General features: G+C 37.2%; 2 protein-coding genes and 1 pseudogene across 2 annotated transcripts; all 3 read right to left on the bottom strand.

Moving 5' to 3' along the window:
- Window positions 1–1,452: 1,452 nt before the first annotated feature.
- Window positions 1,453–12,738, bottom strand: LOC114529894 (scavenger receptor cysteine-rich domain superfamily protein-like). The gene is made up of 11 exons (XM_028551468.1): window positions 12,707–12,738; window positions 10,916–11,005; window positions 9,714–10,034; window positions 8,889–9,224; window positions 8,474–8,809; window positions 7,977–8,315; window positions 7,048–7,383; window positions 6,236–6,571; window positions 4,654–4,995; window positions 3,178–3,519; window positions 1,453–1,982 (listed from the first exon to the last, which is right to left on the bottom strand). The coding sequence occupies exons 2-11, from the start codon at window positions 10,980–10,982 to the stop codon at window positions 1,702–1,704; spliced, it is 3,036 nt and encodes a 1,011-aa protein (XP_028407269.1). The 5' UTR covers window positions 10,983–11,005; window positions 12,707–12,738; the 3' UTR covers window positions 1,453–1,701.
- A 4,022-nt stretch (window positions 12,739–16,760) lies between these two features.
- LOC114529920 lies at window positions 16,761–17,735 on the bottom strand (annotated as a pseudogene).
- A 994-nt stretch (window positions 17,736–18,729) lies between these two features.
- On the bottom strand, window positions 18,730–19,660 carry LOC114529918. Its single transcript, XM_028551486.1, has 3 exons — window positions 19,457–19,660; window positions 19,047–19,265; window positions 18,730–18,789 (listed from the first exon to the last, which is right to left on the bottom strand). The coding sequence occupies exons 1-3, from the start codon at window positions 19,658–19,660 to the stop codon at window positions 18,730–18,732; spliced, it is 483 nt and encodes a 160-aa protein (XP_028407287.1).
- Between the last annotated feature and the right edge of the window lie 391 nt (window positions 19,661–20,051).

Below are 20,051 nucleotides of genomic sequence, written 5' to 3'. Positions count from 1 at the left end.
CATGTAGCCCTACTTAGATATTACGCATATAATTATTTTATCATATTACGCTAGTCTTCAATGTATGACCCATGTAAACAGCCCCTGAATTGACAAATTTTGCCCAATTCTACAATTTAACTGGCAAACATAAAACATAGCCATTTTCAAAGACAATGATAATGCACCCGTATCATGATAATGATAATGTTAAAACTAATATAATAAAGGTTTACACGTGGAGCGAATCAACATTTTGCGACAGCCATTATTTTGACAGTATGTTAATTTATTGGGTAACGCTCGCTATTAATGGTTTAATAAGCATACAAAGTAAAGCAAGTTTTTTCTTCGTGGCCAGTTTGTCATATTCATGACGTTCAAATACGTAACTAAACAAAACCGACGCGATATTAATCATGATATCACTCTCATCGCACAGGGAACACGCTTCTTTACTTAAGGCCATGTTACACGGTGCAATTTTTCTTGCAACTTGCAATGCAATTCTACTTTTAGGCGATGTAAATTAGCGAAGAGTTCTCAAAATGTAAGTGTAAGAAACGCCATGGAGTGTAATAAAGACAAAAGTTTGCTAGTTGCCAAATTTACATCTCTCAAAAGATGAATTACATTGCAAGTTGCAAGAAAAATTGCACCGTGTAACAGGGCCTTTAAGGTTGTTTGTACAGCGTGTCTCATAAAAAAGTAACGTCACAAAAATTACGCTTCTGCTTGGGATTTGAAAACACGTTACCACGTGCAATACTATGAAAACAAGACGTCTGCTCTTGGGTTCTTGACAAGATTGTCAACCTAGGTTAATATCGTACAACGCACGAATCAATAATGAACAAGCATGATGAATGATGATGTATGCCTCGCTCTCTTTCTTGCCTCCAAGCTAGGTTCATGGCATGGGGATAAAGGCTGCTTTCCAGTTACGCGTTTTTTATACGTGCACGTACACGCACGTAAAAGTCTAAATCCTTATACATGTTAGCTTTGAAAAAACGAAGTGAATAAATCAAAGGAACTTAGTTTTCCGCATATTTTAGTATGCACTTGTAGACCTGGATGTTAAATAATAAAAATTTAGAAGCATTTCAAATTTTCCGTGCATGTACGTGCGTATAAAAAACGTGTAAGTGGAAAGCAGCCCTAAATACATATTTCACATAATTATTCGTATATAACTATGAATATATGCAAAACCTTTTTTAAACAAACGAAAATCACCATTCCTCGTACTTTCTTTAATGCAAAATAAGTTTACGAGTATTAAAGTTAATTCGATAAAGTATTATTATTATTATTATTCATAATGTGACAATTATAGTACGGACGTGCTGATTGGTCGAGAAGCGTATTTCCTCAACTGCATGTATAGAAACACTGGACTTTTTCCGCCGAACTTGACAAGCAAAAGAAATGTAATCAGAATTTGTTATTGAATCGAATTATAATATTCGTAGGATATCTTTTTTTGAGTTACATAATCAAAGAAATAGAAAACATTTTTCCTGTGTTCATGTGCAGTTATAGAAACGGCCACGTCTCGTTCACTTCGCTCTTATGGAGCGGAAATCCACGGTTTCGCTGTCTTATTGTTAATTATCAAAAAAATATATAACCTCAGCTCGTATCAAAACAAACTGAAAATGATTCGCACTACACTACATTTTTTAAGACAACATTAGCAAAGAATCGCAAGCGCTGATTTTAATCAATTAGTGTGACGTAACCGGCGTTATCTGCAGCTTCTCCTGACTCGTGATAGTTTTGTTTGAGACCGACATGATCCAACTCCCCGTAAACTGGATTTTTAATTGTATGTTCAGATTTGGAATCAGGTTCAATATTCCTTCTTCTTCTTAACCTTTGGCGAGGATAAAATATCGCAACACTAGCAATGATAATCCCAGCGATGATGACTGCTGGTATGATCATAAATATAGGCCATTCAGCTGCTCTCTCCTGTTCCCCACGTGACTTTTCTTTTTCTGGGAATGAAAATAGACTAAACGCGTGTGGAATTTGGTAAGTGATTTGGAGGAGGTGTGCATATATACAGGGTGTATAAAAAAAAAGTAGACAATTTTGAAATGTTTAGAAAACTATAAATTTATCAAAATATCTCATAGATTTGTGCTAGTATGGGTACTTTGGCATCTTCAGGTCATTCTAACACTAAAAACAAACAGAAAAAATAACCTCGAAAAATGGAAGAGCGGTTTCTGGAAGCATCATTTTGAATTGCTTGTGCAAACATGAATGAGAGGTTTAAAATCCAATTTGAATTCAAGGGCTGAACGTTTGGGTATTTGTTTACAAAGAATCGAAATTTCAGAAATTTTGATGAAAATTAAGTCAGCCGCGCAACTGCGTAAAAGTGGGCTTTTTTCCGTTTAACTCGCAGCTTGAGTAACTTTTTTCACAACACCATTGTTAGTTTAATCACCCGAGCAATCACTCATGCATGAAATCATTCGTGCATGAAAATTTTGATAAATTTATAGTTTTCTTAACATTTCAAAATTGTCTACTTTTTAAGATACTCCCTGTATATATATATATATATATATATATATATATATATATATATATATATATATATATATATATATACCGTATATATATATATATATATATATATATATATATATATATATATATATATATATCGTAGTCACATGACTTTAAATAAATGCAATGTTTACCGCCAGGGGAACAAGTGAAAAATTGTCGCCCCCTTCTTGTCATAACAAAGTAAAGTGAGTTTTTTTTAAATGAAATTGTTGTGTAACATGTATGTTTTTGTTCCTATATAACAAAACACTTAATGTACACTATACCTCGGGAAATAATGACTCTCGACTTCAATCTCGGGAAACATTCAAACCCTTGGGAAAACAAAACTCACTATTTCTCTCGAGAGCATACATTAAGGGTATAATATATCTCATGTATCAAACAAAATTCAAACCTCAATAATTCAAATTATCTTTTTTTTTAATTTTCACAGCTTTAATAAAGCAATATCGACTAATCTGAACGAAAAAATATTTCGAAAATATTCAAATATGCAATATTTCAAAAATCACGCATATTACAAAGTTACTTTAATAAATATATTTATAACTGTATTAATTAAATATATTGCAAAGTTAAGAATTTTTAATAATATATCAATTTTACCTGTTTTCCAAAAACATTGAACTCCAGCGTCTCCAAGATTAGAGCAAGAACGAACCTTTCCCCAACCCCTATGAGAACAATTTGCTATATTTCTTTCCTCCCCGGTACACGAAACTTGTGTTAACCATACCGGTCCAGAACGGGGTGGTAGTGTTCCACTAGAAGAAGCCTCACTAGCATCTTGATAACCAAGTTGACGACATACAACCCTAGCATCTTTCATATCCCATCCATCACCACAAATTGTTCCCCATCGTCCGCGATAGGATATTTCGACGCGCCCTGAACCATTAGAACTCAATGATCCTTTTAACCTTAGTTCAACAGGAATACCAGTGACATCTGAAAGAGCGAACTTGAATTTCAGCTGAATGTTACCAATGTGAACCAATGTTAACCAACCAGAAACCATGTATCCTCAACAAAACTAAAGCTAGATTTACCTTTTCGATATTTACGTCACAACTTTATTGTTTGAAATTTGCGATGGATTTAAAGTTATACTATCACAAGACAAATGCAAAGATGCAAATAGCCCTCTTCTATACACATAAATTAAAAAGGCAAATATGTGTTTAAATAAACAATTACTTATAATGGCTTCCGTGTTTGGATGGCCTGACCAAAACACACGGGAATGTTGCGAGAGTTAAGTTCCAAAAAGCGAATTAAATTTTGTTTTTACGTCATAGTTCCTGTTTCTGCCATTTTTTCTGTTTCTGCATTAGTTTCTGCCATACATAACTACGCGAACCAGGGTTTAAGTTAAGGCGGATTTCCACTTACAGCGAAATCGTTCGCTAGCGAAATATTTGCATATTTTCTTTTGAATTCGAAACAGTCAAGTCGAACTAATTTATTTATGCTGTTAAAATTCAAAAAAAAATATGCGAATATTTCGCTAGCGAACGATTTCGCTGTAAGTGGAAATCCGCCTTTACCCACTATAAAGTCCCGTCATTGTCGAAAATCGTTGTTGGCTGCATGTGTACATTTATCTTGGAGAAGCCGAGTGATCGGGCATTTTGATTACTGAGGGGATCTGTTTCAAGAGTTCAAAATTAATATATCACGAAAACGGCGTTCACAACTTGTTCGCTTCGTTGATGTTTCTTACTCGATTCACGGGGTTCTCAGTTTATATGCTGTTTGCTAATGACCAGAAAATTCGGAAAAAATTAACATTCTACTTCCGACGAAATTTGCATAATTATGGTGTTAAACTATATCCTCGTGAGTTTATCAATATACAAAAAATACTAAAACTCAAAAAATATAACTTTTAGCAGGTAAGTAATAATTGTTTAGGTCAGTTATAATTTCCTTGATTCCTGGTTGCAGAACAAGTTACTCCAAATATTTCGAGGTAGATTTTGGAATTTGGCGGATTGCAGAAAGGTCCAATTCTGCAATCCGCTTACTGTCCGGAGGAATTTCGCCCTAAGTCGCGAATAAACGCCCTAATCAGTTTCTCACCTTTTGTTGCGCATTCAACACCAACAACTTCATCATCAGAGCAATGTCTATCCCCCCAGCTACTAAGAGAACAACTTTCTATATTTTCTTCTTTCCCTGTACAATCGATGTATTCCAACCATACCCTTTTATAATTGGTTGGAACCTCGTGTCTTTGAAGGGTCCTAACAACATATTGATAACCAAGTTGACGACATACAACTTTAGCATCTTTCATATCCCATCTACTATCATGATCACAGATTGCTCCCCATTGTCCATAGAAGAGGACTTCGACACGACCAATTCCACTTGCATTTAACGGGCCTTGTAACCGCAGTCTCACAGGTATAGCGGAAAAATCTTGAAAGAATAGAGCAATTGATGAGATATATGATCGTAGCAAACTTTAGCAAGATCGCTTAATTTGTTGGTAGGTTTATATATTTATATCTTCATGTTTATGTATCATAGGACAATAGCGTACAAAAAAGATCAATCGGACATAAAGGCCACGTTACACGGTGCAATTTTTCTTGCAACTTGCAATGCAATTCTACTTCTAAGGCATGTAAATTAGCTTGCAGAAGTAAAGTGCATGAAGTGTAATAAACACAAAAGTTTCGTTTTTCCCAAATATACATCTCTCAAAAGTAGAATTGCATTGTAAGTTGAAAAAAAATTGCAAGATGTAACAGGACCTTAAGGACCTTAAGACAAATATATCTTTTTTTATTAGCTGTGTCGTGTATTTTGCCGGGAAAAAGTTTAAACATAAAATCTTTTCGGCGTACCACTCAAATGTCAAAAATCGTTTATTTTACCTTTATTCTTTAGATTTTTTTGTATTGTATTTGGTGATTGCAAAACAGTAAACGCCCCAATACCTCAAAGTCCGTTCTACGCTTTGTTAAATTTCAATAACCGCGCTCATGTGAACCGCCCAAAAATTAAAATTTCTAGTTAGCTAGACATTCAGCAAAACGATGTGGGTGTGACATGTATGTGGCCAAGAAAGGTCGATCCGGAAAACCGTTTGGGAAGAAAGATGACCATCCGTCTTAGAGATAATGGTATTACAAAGATATTACTATTTTTGTGATGAGCTTTTGACTTGATCAATGCACTTCGAAACACTACTTAAAAAAATTCGGTCCCAGAGCTTAAGAGCCCCCACAGACATTTTGACGGCATCCAGGGTCGGAGGTTCAATTAGCCAAGCGTAATGTAAGTGCTGATTTCTTTTGTACACAATTTTCCCCACCCTATGGAAGCATGAATATATGCATACCCTTCTCCTTTAATTTGGCGGTGCAGTAACAGCCATCGCAATGGAATTTCCCTCACGCAGGGTTTGTTGATAACAGACAGTTTGGAAAAGAATCATATTAATCATTCTTCTGCGTGGTGGTGATGCATAATTTTAAATGCATGGCATTATAAGGCAACATTATAACATAATCGATTTTATTTGCATTCTGATATAAAACAAGTAAGTTAGCTTATAGGTACACACGTAAGCCTTGCAGTATTAAATACTTAAGTGGTACTTACAAGCTAATTTACTTAATATTAGAATTGATTTTGTTGTTATTAGTCATACTTGCGGTTAAACATTCAACTCCGGCGTCTTCATCATGAGAGCATGAATGATTTCCCCAACCATCGTGTAAACATTGTGTTATGTTTTGTTCGTCCCCAGTACATTCGACGTTAGACAACCATATTTTCCCAGAACCAGAAGGAACCTGGCGACCGTCAAGGGCTCTGGATGCATCTATGTAACCAAGTTGACGACAAACAACTCTAGCATCTCTCATATCCCATTCATTATCACAGATTGTTCCCCAGGTTCCATTGTAGAATATCTCAACACGTCCAGTGCCATTAGCGCTTGAAGGACCCTGTAATCTCAGTTTGGCAGGTAAAGCGGTGAGATCTAAAAAAATCGGAATCGTGATTCATGAATAGTGATTCAAAAAAGTTTCAAAAAACATCGTACTGATTTACTTGCGTGAGAAGGCTGGGCATGACCGCAAGATTTGGCTTCAAATTTCCGGCCTTCTTTAAGTTCAATGCTGTATTATTCACGGGTGGATCCAGCACTAGTGCACTAATTTGCATTACAAAACAAGACGGTTATTTTTAGCAGTTTTCTTGTGTCATGCAAATTAGTGCACTAGTGCTGGATCCACCCCTGGTATTATTAGAATATTATTTTGTTTCGCTTAGCTTGTCATGCATCAATCAATATATAACGAAAGATAGCATAAATCTATGTCAACTGGTTTGCTATGAAAACGGCGTCGGAAAGTGTTAAACTATTCTATATATGAGACTCGCTGATAATTAGTTATATAAGAAGTAAAACAACATTTACATTCACGACAATCGATTTGATCCCAAATCTTTTACCTGCATTTGTGCATTCAACTCCCGCGTCTTTATCATGTGAACAACGATGATTTCCCCAACCACCGTGAGAACAATTTGTTATATTTTGCTCATTTCCGGTGCAATTAACGCACGATAACCATATTTGTCCTGAACCAGAAGGAACCTCGTTTCTCTGAAGAGTTCGAACGACATCTCGATAACCAAGTTGACGACAAATAACCCGGGCATTATTTATATCCCATCCATCATCACAGATTGTCCCCCAATATCCATGATATAATACTTCAACCCGACCAGTGCCATTGGCACTTAATGGTCCTTGTAATCTAAGTCTGACAGGTACACCAGTGAAGTCTAAGAAGAATAGCGGAGTGTGTGAGATCAATCAGAATTGTAAATCAAATTACAAGCAATACAAACTACTTGAACACGTGTGAAACCGATAGCCATGTTGTAACTTCTGTCTCACAGGTATGGCGAATAAATTCTTAGAAAGTATGCGAAATATATGAGATTACTGCTTGTGTTTTCTTTGTACATTCAGCAACCTAAAGCGCTTGACATATAAGGCGTAGAGTTTCGAAGAAATGAACCTGGTATTTGTGTATAGTCATTCTGAAAACAGCATGTGCTTGTTTGGTATCAAAAAGGACAACTTAGTGCCTCAAAATTATCTCACGCTTCGCTATATCTCGAGTAATTGGGTTCATGCGAACAGCCCCTAACTCATGCACCTTTTTTTAATGATGAAAAATTTCCACGTAGGCCAGGTATGAGAGCTCCATTAAATGTATTAAATTTCTCAATTCCTTGCACATATGAATAATAAATAACGTACCGTACACCGACGAATATTCGGTGTTATTTCTCTAATTTAATTGAGAATATACCTTTATCGTGCGATATTATTGGACTATCCAGGAACGTTGGTATGTTTTAAAACTTACCTATCGTGTAGCAATGTACACCTGCCACTCCATCGGAGGAGCATGAAGTAAACCCCCAACCATCATAAGAACAACTTGTAATATTCTGTTCATCTCCAATACAACGGACATTTTTTAACCATAACGGTCCAGAGGCAGGAGCGACTAGGTTCCACTGAAAAGTCTTTGCATCGTCTGGATTATAACCAAGTTGACGACATACAACCCTTGCATCTTTTCTGTCCCATCTACGAGCACATATTGCACCCCAATATCCATGATGGAGTACTTCAACGCGACCAGTACCGTTTGCACTTAATGGGCCTTGTAATCTTAGTCTCACAGGCGTAGCGGTAATTTCTTAGGGAAATAGCGGATTGTATAAAACTATACAATGTAGTTGTTGTACTTGCAGTTTTGTTGTTTTTTCTAGTTGAAGTGGTTGTTGTCGTTTTAGTGGTTGTTCTTGTTGTTATTGTTGTTGTTGTTGAGTTGGCTTATTTTAAAACTTTTTATACCTGTTGAACTGCATTCTACGCCAGCGTCCAGAGAATGATCACAACCGGAAACCCCCCAACCAGGGTGAAAACAGCTTGAGATGTTTTGTTCTTCGCCAGTACAAGCGACGTTATCTAACCATATCTGTCCTGAACCAGAAGGAACCTCGTTCCTCTGTAGCATCTTTGCAACATCAAGATAACCAAGCTGACGGCATACAACTTTAGCATCTTTCATATCCCATCCATAATCAGAGATTGTCCCCCAATATCCATGATAAAGTACTTCAACACGACCAGTGCCGTTTTCACTTGATGGTCCTTGTAACCTCACTCTCACAGGTATACCAGTGAAATCTTAAAAGAATAGTAAAGTGTCTGAGATCTATATAATCATATATTCGTTTAAACATCCTTTTGATCGTTAAATATTTACCTGTTTTTGTACAAACAACTCCTACGTCTTCATTATGCGAACAACGATGATTTCCCCAACCATGGTGAGAACAACTTGATATGTTTTGCTCACTCCCGGTACAAGAGACCTCAGATAACCATATTTGGCCTGTACCAGAAGGAACCTCGTTTCTCTGAAGACTTCGACCGGCATCTTGATAACCAAGTTGACGACAAACAACGCTAGCGTCTCTCATACTCCATCCATCATCACAGATTGTTCCCCAATATCCATGATAAAGTACTTCAACACGACCAGTGCCATTTTCACTTGAAGGTCCTTGTAACCTCACTCTCACAGGTATACCAGTGAAATCTTAGACGAATATAGTGTGAGATCAATACAGTATAGCTAATGTAAATGCCTTGAAGAGTTTTTGCTTCTCATTGGTATCACTTTGAAACTGAATAGCCATATGCAATCTCTGATCGCGCGATCGTGTTTTTGCCATTGCTTATTTTTCAAATGTGTTCAGTCAAGCTCATCTCGTGGGATTAGTACCGCCTGATTGTCTATTTTTCAAAGGAAAGCGATCGCAAAAAGCTGATCGCGCGACATTTTGCACTGAATAAAATCCGCCTAAAGAAACACCCTCCGCAAGTTAAAATGAGCTAACCACTTATATATATATATATATATAACCACTTATATATACCATATATATATATATATATATATATATATATATATATATATATATATATATATTTTTTTTTTTTTTTTTTTTTTTTTTTTCTCCCTGAACTCCTTTTTCAACTCCGCTTTGTTTTGGTATTATGATAGAAAAGGATAAGTCAGATTTACCTGTATTTGTGCATTCAACTCCTGCGTCTTCATGATGTGAACAAGAAATTTCCCCCCAGCCATCGTAAAAACAGCCTGTTATATTTCGCTCATCTCCGCTGCAAGAGACGTACGATAACCATATTTGGCCTGAACCAGAAGGAACCTCGTCTCTCTCAAGGGTTCGAACAGCATCTCGATAACCAAGTTGACGACATACAACCTTGGCAACTTTCAAATCCCATCCATCATCACAAATTGTTCCCCAGGTTCCATTGTAGAATACTTCAACACGACCAGTGCCATTTGCGCCACGAGGCCCTTTCAATCTTAGCAATGATGCTAATTTAAAATGTATATATATTTATAATATGTATTATAGATACGCGCGTGCTGATTGGTGAAAAGCGTGTTTCTATTTAACAATTAGACCACGAGTCCGAGTTGTCTATGAGCGAATAGTCAACGAAGGCGAAGCCTTCGCTAGAGGCGAGTTGTCTAAATGTTTTAGTATACACCCTGTACCTAGATATATAAATTTCGAGAAAATAATCGATACACTGCAATTACACCGAAAAATAATTTGATTAATTCAATTTTATACGGTCGCGCGAGTGAATTTTTCCCAAACGTGCACTATCACGAACAGCAGACGATGGTTGAGTAGCCAATCAGAATGTCGGATTTCTAGTAGACAATAGTCGGGTGTATATTAAAACTGTATAGACACACGGAAATTTTCCCGCCGAACTTGACAAGCGAAGCAATGTAATGAGAATTTGTAATTGAATCGAATCACAATATTTGTTCAAAATCTTTTTATTGAGTTATATAATAAAAGAAATAGAAAACATTTTTTTCTCTATTTCTATACAGTTATAGAAACACTCAGTTGCGGGAATTTGAGAGAACTGGTTATTTCGAGTTCTCCCAAACTCCCACGCGTGTTTCTGCCCTGTGTTCTAACTGTATAGAAACATGGAAAATGTTTTCTGTTTCTTTATTAGTATAAATTTCGAGGTGACTATTGATTTTCCTGCATTCTGATTGGTCAAGATTAGTCAGGATTGGTCAAAAAATTTGAAGTATTTCTATTTTTTTATGAAGTTATGGTGATTAATATTTAAACACCTCGAAATTGATATTGAACAATTATTAGTCGCCTCAGGCTCTGTGATTACAAGCTTATATTCACTTTGCTTTCCGGCGGCTCATGCAATTACCTTCGCAATGGTGTGATACAAAACTTAAACCAAAAAATACGCCAGTTATGATGGCCCAGCACCTCATTTTATCAACAGGTGAATATAAAACTAAAAAAATGAAATAGCATATGATGAAAGAACATGTCACTTGAAGTAAAAATTTGAAATTGTACATCGAATAAAGGATAAACTATGGCATTAGAGAACCATGTTTCCATGGCCTGTATTGTTTATAATGAAGAGTCAGGGGCCTGTTGTATAAAAGACTAGTTAACTTTTCACTGTAGTTAAGGACAGGCTTGGCCAATCAGGGTCGTGTATTTGTGAGTTTACTAGGATTTAACTATACAAATGTGTTAAATTAGTTATATACAACCGGCCCTGTGTATGCGAAACTTATCGAGAAAGTATGAAACAGTTAACTCAAATGCTGAGCTTTGAATTCAAACAAGACACCCTTTGAGGCACTAAAAGCTCAGATACTTAAGCTCAGATAAAAATAGGAAATATCAACCTGCATGACGTGGATGAAGAACTGATTATTGCCACAAAATGCATGCATGGGTAGATATGATTTTCGGTATTTCGCAATCACTAATTACTTTTCCTTCTAAGCTTGATAGTTTCGGCAAATAGTTAATGAAGAAATAGTTTTAGTGTCGACCATTTTGTCTAAACTGTCGTTCCTAGGTAAACAGTGGATTCAGGCAAACTTGTAAAGTTTATGTAGCATCTTATTAGCCCAAGCGAAGCCAAGTGTAACCTTAAAAACATGCAAGGCTGGTGCGAGCTCTTATTTATATATGTCAATCTACTCAACCGTCATTATAAAAGCGCCGGCACAACCTAAGCTAAAGAAGAAGTTATTATAAAATATATATTAAGGAGTAAGTTAGTACTAAGCAAGATAGTGAACGAACGGAGTAAAAGTCGTATTTAACGTTAAGAAGCTCAACAAGCCATGAACAGACAAAGAAGACACGACAGAAAACGACGAAGACGTAGGAAAGAGCAGATCAAGAAGCAAACATTTTAAGAACAGTAGCTCCAACATTGTAAAGATCCCTACCTCGCACATAAATCAAACATATTTATATAACAATTGTGTTAAAGTCATTTGTTTTGATAGTCAAGCCTTTATGCCTCAAAACGTTATGATTTTATCATGCCAGTAATCAACAAATAATCAAATACAAATCTCATACAAATCTCAACCTTCTTGCATGTTATATAAGTATTATAGTTTTTTGCAAGCTAATCCGGCAAACGTACTTGAAAAAGGATTATATAATATGACAAGGTAACAAACACACTTTATTAACTAAAAAAGCACGAGTAAGAGTCACTGTTAAAAGTCTCAAAGGGCACCTCCACAAAATCTACATAAGTCCGATGTGGATCAAATCTGGACATTTTGGATGAATAAACATACGCTGAAAGAAACCCCAGAAAAATGCGGTGCTTAGAATTAACGCACGAAAAAACCTTGATTACAGTGCTGTCCTGAAATAACCTAACAAAACCGCGGTTAGCCTAGGTCAAACCTCGGTCTGATCACGGTTGAAGCAAGGTCAGACCGAGGTGCAACCGCGGTGAGACGGAGGTTAAAGCTCCGCCAAACTTTGCCTGACAAACATTTCTTAAGATTTTTTCGATATGATTATTGTGTTGCCGTTCATAACATTTCGCTCGATCGCAACTGAACGGCCACTGCGAAGGTATTTCTTCCCTTGCTTTTAGGAATCGTTGACCCAAATATTGAAAAGTGCAGACTGAGAATATAATTCTAACAGATATATTTGTACATACCGTATATGATTTATCCGCGGGTTCACGATTCGCTGATCTGTTTTAAATATGACCTTTCCGTCTGGAAGTCTAGCTTTGTCGTTGGCGAGAAGCCTCTATAATGACTATTTTCAACGGTATTACTTTTATTGGTATTATGAAGTAGCCAGTGAACGATCCTTTTAATATATCTGATCTCGTCTAGGATTTGGTATGGAATAACGCTGAATGGAATCGATATTTGTATTTAGTGAAAGTCAAAAGTAATATGAAACGAACACTTCTTGAAGATCAAAAAGTATAAAAAGTACCCTAGCAACCGCATAAGCCAGGCAATCTTCAAGAGGCGAAAAATATGTTGTTTTAATTACAAAATATATATGTTAGAACCTTTCTCTGAATTTTTTACAAGTAACAACTATTAACTGAACTTAAGTTGATCCTACAGATGGGATGGGGGATAATTATAAATGCATTTAGATCAGTAAAAATCTGCCTGGAATGAACCAAAGTACCGTGCGGTAATCCGATTCATCATTCACTCACTGCATGATATTGAATTTCAGTTAAAAGTATACATCAGTTTTAGCATAGATAAACTATGATAAAGCGGGCTATCATATTCTTGAAAAGGCATGCAATGCCTGTTGTATGGTGAACTCCGTATTCTGTTTGTGAAGTGACAACCCCGAATTCTTGGAATTAAACTAAAGCAGTTTGTGTTAAAAGACAAACAGGAAGCGGGAATGCAATTTTAGCAGACAATCATAACATGCATAACTAATATGTGTGTTTTACCTGTGCATATTGCCATGCAATGTTGACCGTATGTTGATTTGCTTGATTTTGAATGATCTTACGCTAATGCTTAAGCACAAAAAGTATTAAACTTTTAGTGACCGAGGCGTGGTAGTCATGCGATAAAAAAGTCAGCAACTCCAAACAAAACTTCGCGATATTATGGTGCATGATATCACTCTAACGCACAGAGAATATGTTAAATGTAAAGTGCAGTTGTTTGATTGATCTTTAGTTTTCGCAAAATACAAAGGTTGTGGCGAGAAACGATTTGGCAGAAAAATATGACAGTGATTTTAAAAAGCATACGCGTCTATAGCCACCGTGTAAGCGCGTGGTTCTCTAAGGCACGTTTCAGACGTCAAATTTTTCATGTGCTTAACGTAATGTTGATGAGCTAAAGTATTTTTTAAGCTCACTTGTGTTGGAATCAGCACATGAAAAGTTTGAATTCTGAAAAAGGCCAGACATTAACGAGGTTCAGTGGCGTAACTAGAACGATAATTGGGGGGGGGGGGGGAGTATGTTTAGTCATATATTCAGTTCTGCCCGATAGATTCTTATTGCATTAAGAAATTGCGCTTACTGAAAAATAGAAATCTAGCTATTTAGCACTTAGAAAAAGAAATCCGTCGTACAGAACCAAGCGAATTATGAATAAACAAACCTGCTCTCTCCTTTTATAGGTGAAATCATCTCGCAGTACGGCAAGCATGGTTGACTAATATACAAATCGTGATAATATTTATAATATCAGTGCATGCATACTGATATGCGCTTTTGTTATCTTGGCACTGCAGTGTTGTTGTCCTAGTATAAACGGTATAAACTTGTAGTGCATGGTTGCACTATAGCTTGTATTCCTCCATGGACTATCCAGTTATGAGTGTAAAAATATTGCTAGAAATAATGAAGTATAATGTATAGTATTCAAATCGTATGTCTTGACAGCACCTATAGCTGTTTTGACTACATGGCGTGAACTTGGTTCTCACCCAAGATAGCAATGAATAACCAATATTGACCCCTTTAGCTCCCCTATCATTCCATATTTAACACGTACTGATTTCAATGCAGTAAGCTTGCCTTGCTCCACGGCATTCTCTCAAAAATTAAGATTACCTACGACTGTCTATGTTGCGACTGTGACTAAGGAATATATGGAAAAAAATTTTGTCGCCGTCTCAAGTTTTCACTAATACGCTAAAAAATGCTTTTAAATAATCTGGATTGGAATTCTTAAAAAATCGTCATACGACACGGAAATAAATGTGCCTCTAATCTGCAGCTGATCGATATTTCAAATCCTTTAAACCCTTTCAAATCCTATATATCCTAGCTGTTAACTCGACTGCATTTAACTCGATTTAATTCGAGAGTAGCTACATAACAAGACTTTCGGTTTAAAATTTAAAATCAGTGCTATACAGTTCTGAAATCTATAAGAGATGTCTCAACTCTCAAGTCTCAAACGAACTTTATCGAGTACGGTACGGTACGGTATAATCCGATCAATTCATGCCCTGTATAGCTTCGTGGATTTTTTAAACAGTTCATATCAGACCTAAGCCTATAGTTAAACCGTGGTAATCCGCGGTATATATATATAATTAAAAGCAACCTGTCATACTAAAATAAAATTGGCCAAGAAACACATTAGCTTGAATCAACTGAAAAACTTGTAGCAATCATATAGGTTTTTTATCAAAATCAAAATATAATAAAGGCCTATAACATTTAGAGTGCTTCAGGTTTTTTAAATGGTCGCTATGAAGTGCTAAATTACATCCTCTGTGCTTGCTTAATTGTCCTGAACATATATATTCATGAACCACTTAGCTTCACGCATCTCATCTCAAAGACTTCATTAAGCTAATGTCAGGGATCACAAAAGGTAAAGCCATGCAGTTTTTAACAGAGAGCTCTAAATAGACGAGAACAACAGTCAACAAATAACACCGGGTGGCGCAAAAAGAAGGTTAACCTGTTTGATTGAGTATATAACTCAAAACAGATTAGCCTTTTTTCTGCTTAAGGTTCGAGTAAACGTTTCATTTCAAATGTCTAAGCCACAGGGAATGTTTTAACAACTAAAAAGTGATAACTGTCATCTTCAGAGCAAAAGGTTTTTCGCTAGTATTTGGTATACGTGATTTAGGTCTCCTGGTATAATAGCTGTTTCTTTCTGTTATACCCTTTTTATTCGTCGATAATTACAGCATTTGCTGATCATTCAAGTGAAAAGGGAAATCATTACAATGATTTCCATTTCAATTACACGTTTTTAATTTACAAAAGAGGCAACTTACATTCAATTTAGCCTCCTCCACAGGCATCTCTTATGTAACACATAATTATTCCATTTAACGAAAATCGATAGCGCGAAACGAATTGACCATAACAAAAAAGATGGCGGATGTACATTTTACCAGAATGCATTGCGGTCAGAAATCGTTTAAAAAAGCGAACTGACCTGTTTTAAAGGACAGGCATAAAACAGAAAGTTATTTTCTTCGCTGTGTTAAAATTTCACATCGTTAGCAGTTCTTCTTGCCATCTTTTTTCACTCAATCATTCTTAATGCCCGCAATGCATTCTGGTAAAATGTACATGCCGATATCTTTTTCGTTACGGTCAATTTCAATAACATTTTTGAAAACTGGTTTACCATTGTTGCACGAGCAATACGATTACACCAAAATACATTTACACAACATTTTCATTAAAACGCTTTAGCATCGTATTAAGTAATTCCTTGAGCGGGTATAAATTACGATGTTCAGCTGCCGCATCTTGCTCTGTTTGATCCACTTCGAAACATTCAACATGGTTGAGCGACTGCAAAGAATGAGGATTTCTCAAGACGATAGGAATAGGCTGGTCCCTTCTTCCGAAGATCCGAATCAAGATTATCTTGCCATGGCAAAAACGTACGTTTTAGGTATCAATAGATCTACAGCACGTACAATAGTTCGAAGATATCTACAGCAAAATAGGGAAGACGAAAGGCCACGCGTTGGCCGAAATAACGTGAAAGAAGATGTTGAGATGACGATGTGTTTAGAAGAAACTGTCAACGAAAACCCTACGTTAACCCTGAAAGCATTGAACTCAGAGTTACATCACCAGCTACCGGAAAAGCCTTATATTCATGATCGAACTATTGCTACTCATCTTCGTGCGGGTAACAGTTTTTATACATAATCCAGCCGGAAAACACGTGACCACGAGGCGACCAATCACCACTAGGCTAAGCGCTAATTACGCAAAAAGTAACTTAATTAAAGAGATAAATTTGGAAAAATGTGCTATTTTCTTCCACCCCTGTATAAACCGGATTGTACTTATAAATCAGTGCGGCTCGTTCTTCCTTTCCAGACGAAAAGCGGTTCTTGTTATATTTTGCTTCATAAACAAAGAAATTGGAGAAATATTGACTTAACTCAATTGACGCGTAAAAATGTGGAATAGCTTTTTCGCACGCCCACTCAAAGGGAGGCTTTTCTGGGTGCCATTGCGTAGAATAAAACGGATATTTTCTTGCTTCCATCGTCGAAACAAACTCTAAACCTCGTCGATCGCGATTTGTTGTAAGAACTCTGTAAAACTTTCTTAGCTTTTTACTTTCTCTGAATGATTTCAGTGGAATCGATAGTTCGTGAAAATGCGTGGTGATCGACGTCCCGTTGAACAATTTCAACCGTTCGCCGGAAATATCCCGGAATAGTTTACTTTTGCGGTAATTTTTTGGAATATTTAGAGGTGCTGTCATGTTAAGGGAGTCAGTCCGGATACGAATATCTCTGTTGTCATTCACCAGCGTCGCAAGGACCTGGTGTCCAAGACATATGCCCATTATTGGAAAGTATCCTCCCTCGTCGTACGTCGCTTTAGCTAACTCGAATATGGTTCGGGAAACGTTGGCGAAACCCGAAGACGTAATATTGACTATTCCGCCTGGGAAAACGGCACCATTAATAGAGTAGAATAGCTTTGTGGTTTCCGTCTTTGTTAGGTTATTGAATATTGGAACGACACGCGCGCCTGATGCTTCGAGAAACTTCACGTACGATGCTGAGATGTAGTTTCTACCACGACCTTCAAACGACATGTTGAAAGTGGATTGGGCTAAGATTCCTATTATAGGCCTGCTGGTTTGAATCTCACGTCGAATGCCGTTACCATACGTGAACAGAAACAGTAAAATCTGTACATAAAATATCGCCATTTTTTTAATCTGAATCGTCTCCATGACTATAAAATTGATCAAAATATTGCTATGAATCTCGCAATAGAATTTAGTAAATATAATATATCAATATATATTAATTGTGAGTACAGTCTTGCAGGTGGAATACAAGTGGTCTTTTCAGCAATCGCAAACTTTTGTCATATATTTTGTCATGTATGCAAAAGCTGTTATAATCTCCAAACATGTTAGCTGCCTGAGGATCACAGAGAGCGACAATGTTAGTAGAAATTTTAGTAGCCTGAGAATTGCCGCAAAAATAGCCTCGAAAATATAATTTATGGCCCCTTTAGATTGGGCCGGGGGTGTAAATTTGATTCAGGAAAGGTGTACAAATTATGCTCGCATATCCGACTGATTTCCTTTGTATACTTCATCGTTTGACCGACTGGTTGTAAACATGAATATATGGAAATACACCCGCCCCCTTAATTTTCTTTGTCATTTCAATTTTCATAAAGAATATTTCTTAATCTAACAGAGCCGTTGTTAGACCTCTTAATTTCGGGGGAGGGTGATATTCATATATTTATGTTTATGTACCGTGGAGACAATAACGTTATGCATGAGAAATTAGTCAAGCTTAAGACGAATATTGAATATAAACCTGCGCACCAATTAAGCTTCTAGCTACGGCCCCATCATCGTATACAGGGTGTCCCGAATTTGTTAGTATAGCCACAAATGACTTTTATCACCTCAAGCACCATGACCTTCGACATGTCCTTAATTCTTTAGCAAATTATTAATTTTTGTTGGCCTGTCTAAATACTATTTTATATTTAGCATTGTATAAGTTGCGTTAGTCCCCACAAGAAAAAGTTCGCGAACAAGTTATTCAAATTTTAACAATATGTCATTTCAATAGTTTTGGTGTTTTGGGGACACCCTGTAGAGCGGATACTATTGGTTTACCTGGTTTTCATTTTGTGAAACTGACAAACGCGCTCTTTTTAACTCTCATGCACGCAGCGATAAAACTAAGGGGCTGTTTAAATTATGGGAGCGACGCTGGCTCGGTCAGCGAGACATCCGGGTAGACGGGATGAACTTTCCTCTGTTTCATTTAATCAATTGTCATAACACAATCACTACGCAGATACATGTACAATAACAGGCAACGAAAAGGAATGGAGGAGAGGAACAGAGAAAATGAACAGAGAAAAAGAACAGAGGAAAGGAACAGATGAAAGGAACAGATGAAAGGAACAGAGGGAAGAAACAGATGAGAGGAACAGAGGGAAGGGACAGAGGAAAGGAACAGATGGGAGGAACAGAGGGAAGGAACAGAGGGAAGAAACAGATGAGAGGAACGGAGGGAAGGAATAGAGGAAAGGAACAGAGGAAAGGAACAGATGAGAGGAACAGAGAGAAGGAACAGAGGGAGGGGACAGATGAAAGGAACAGAGGGAAGAAACAGAGGGAAGGAACAGAGGGAAGAAACAGAGGGAAGGAACAGGGGGAAGGAACAGAGGGAAGGAACAGAGGAAAGGAACAGAGGAAAGGAACAGATGAAAGAAACAGAGGGAAGAAACAGAGGGAAGGAAAGAAGGAATGGAACAGAAGGAAGGAACAGAGGGAAGGAACAGAGAAAGGGAGAAAGGAACAGAAGGAAGGAACAGAGGAAAGGAACAGAGGAAAGGAACAGAGGGAAGGAACAGAGGGAAGGAACGGAGGGAAGGAACAGAGGAAAGGAACAGAGGAAAGGAACAGAGGGAAGGAACAGAGGAAAAGAACGGAGGAAAGGAACAGAGAGAAGGAAAGAAGGAATGGAACAGAGGGAAGGAACAGAGGGAAGGACCAGAAGAAAGGAACAGAGGGAAGCCGGAACAGAGGGAAGCCGGAACAGAGGGAAGGAACAAAGGAAAAAGAGGAGTGACAGAGGAAAGGAACAGGACTTGCGTCCCATTGACATCTGACTCCAACATTATATCTAGACTTTGCCACTGTCTTGTTGCCCAACAAGCGCAATGATAACTTTCTTTATATGAGAGAATTTCATCCCGCTGACCCGCTTGCCGGTATAGAGATTATTTACATGGCTTTAGTTGGCTATGCGTTAAATGTACGTTGCCACCGATTGTTCGTCCTTAGTCATGTAGTGTTCAAAACTATAAAAGAAACGCGGAGAAATATCTTCCACCTCGGTTACCGGGCCTGACCCGTTTGGAGTGCTTATATGAGAACCTTTTTATCCCCCTAAGCACAAAGTATCTATCGGGGGCCAGTTGTGTAAAAGACTAGTTATTTTTAACTGTAGTTAAGGGCAGAATTGGCCAATCGGAGTCGTGTATTTCTGAGTTATAACTGGCATTAAAT

Source organism: Dendronephthya gigantea, unplaced genomic scaffold (assembly GCF_004324835.1).
Source record: "Dendronephthya gigantea isolate DGI-Jeju-01 unplaced genomic scaffold, DenGig_1.0 000058F, whole genome shotgun sequence".
NCBI classification, from domain to species: Eukaryota; Metazoa; Cnidaria; class Anthozoa; order Malacalcyonacea; family Nephtheidae; genus Dendronephthya; species Dendronephthya gigantea.
The sequence above is the reverse complement of the archived record's forward strand: the minus strand, read 5'-3'. Positions and strand labels throughout refer to the sequence as shown.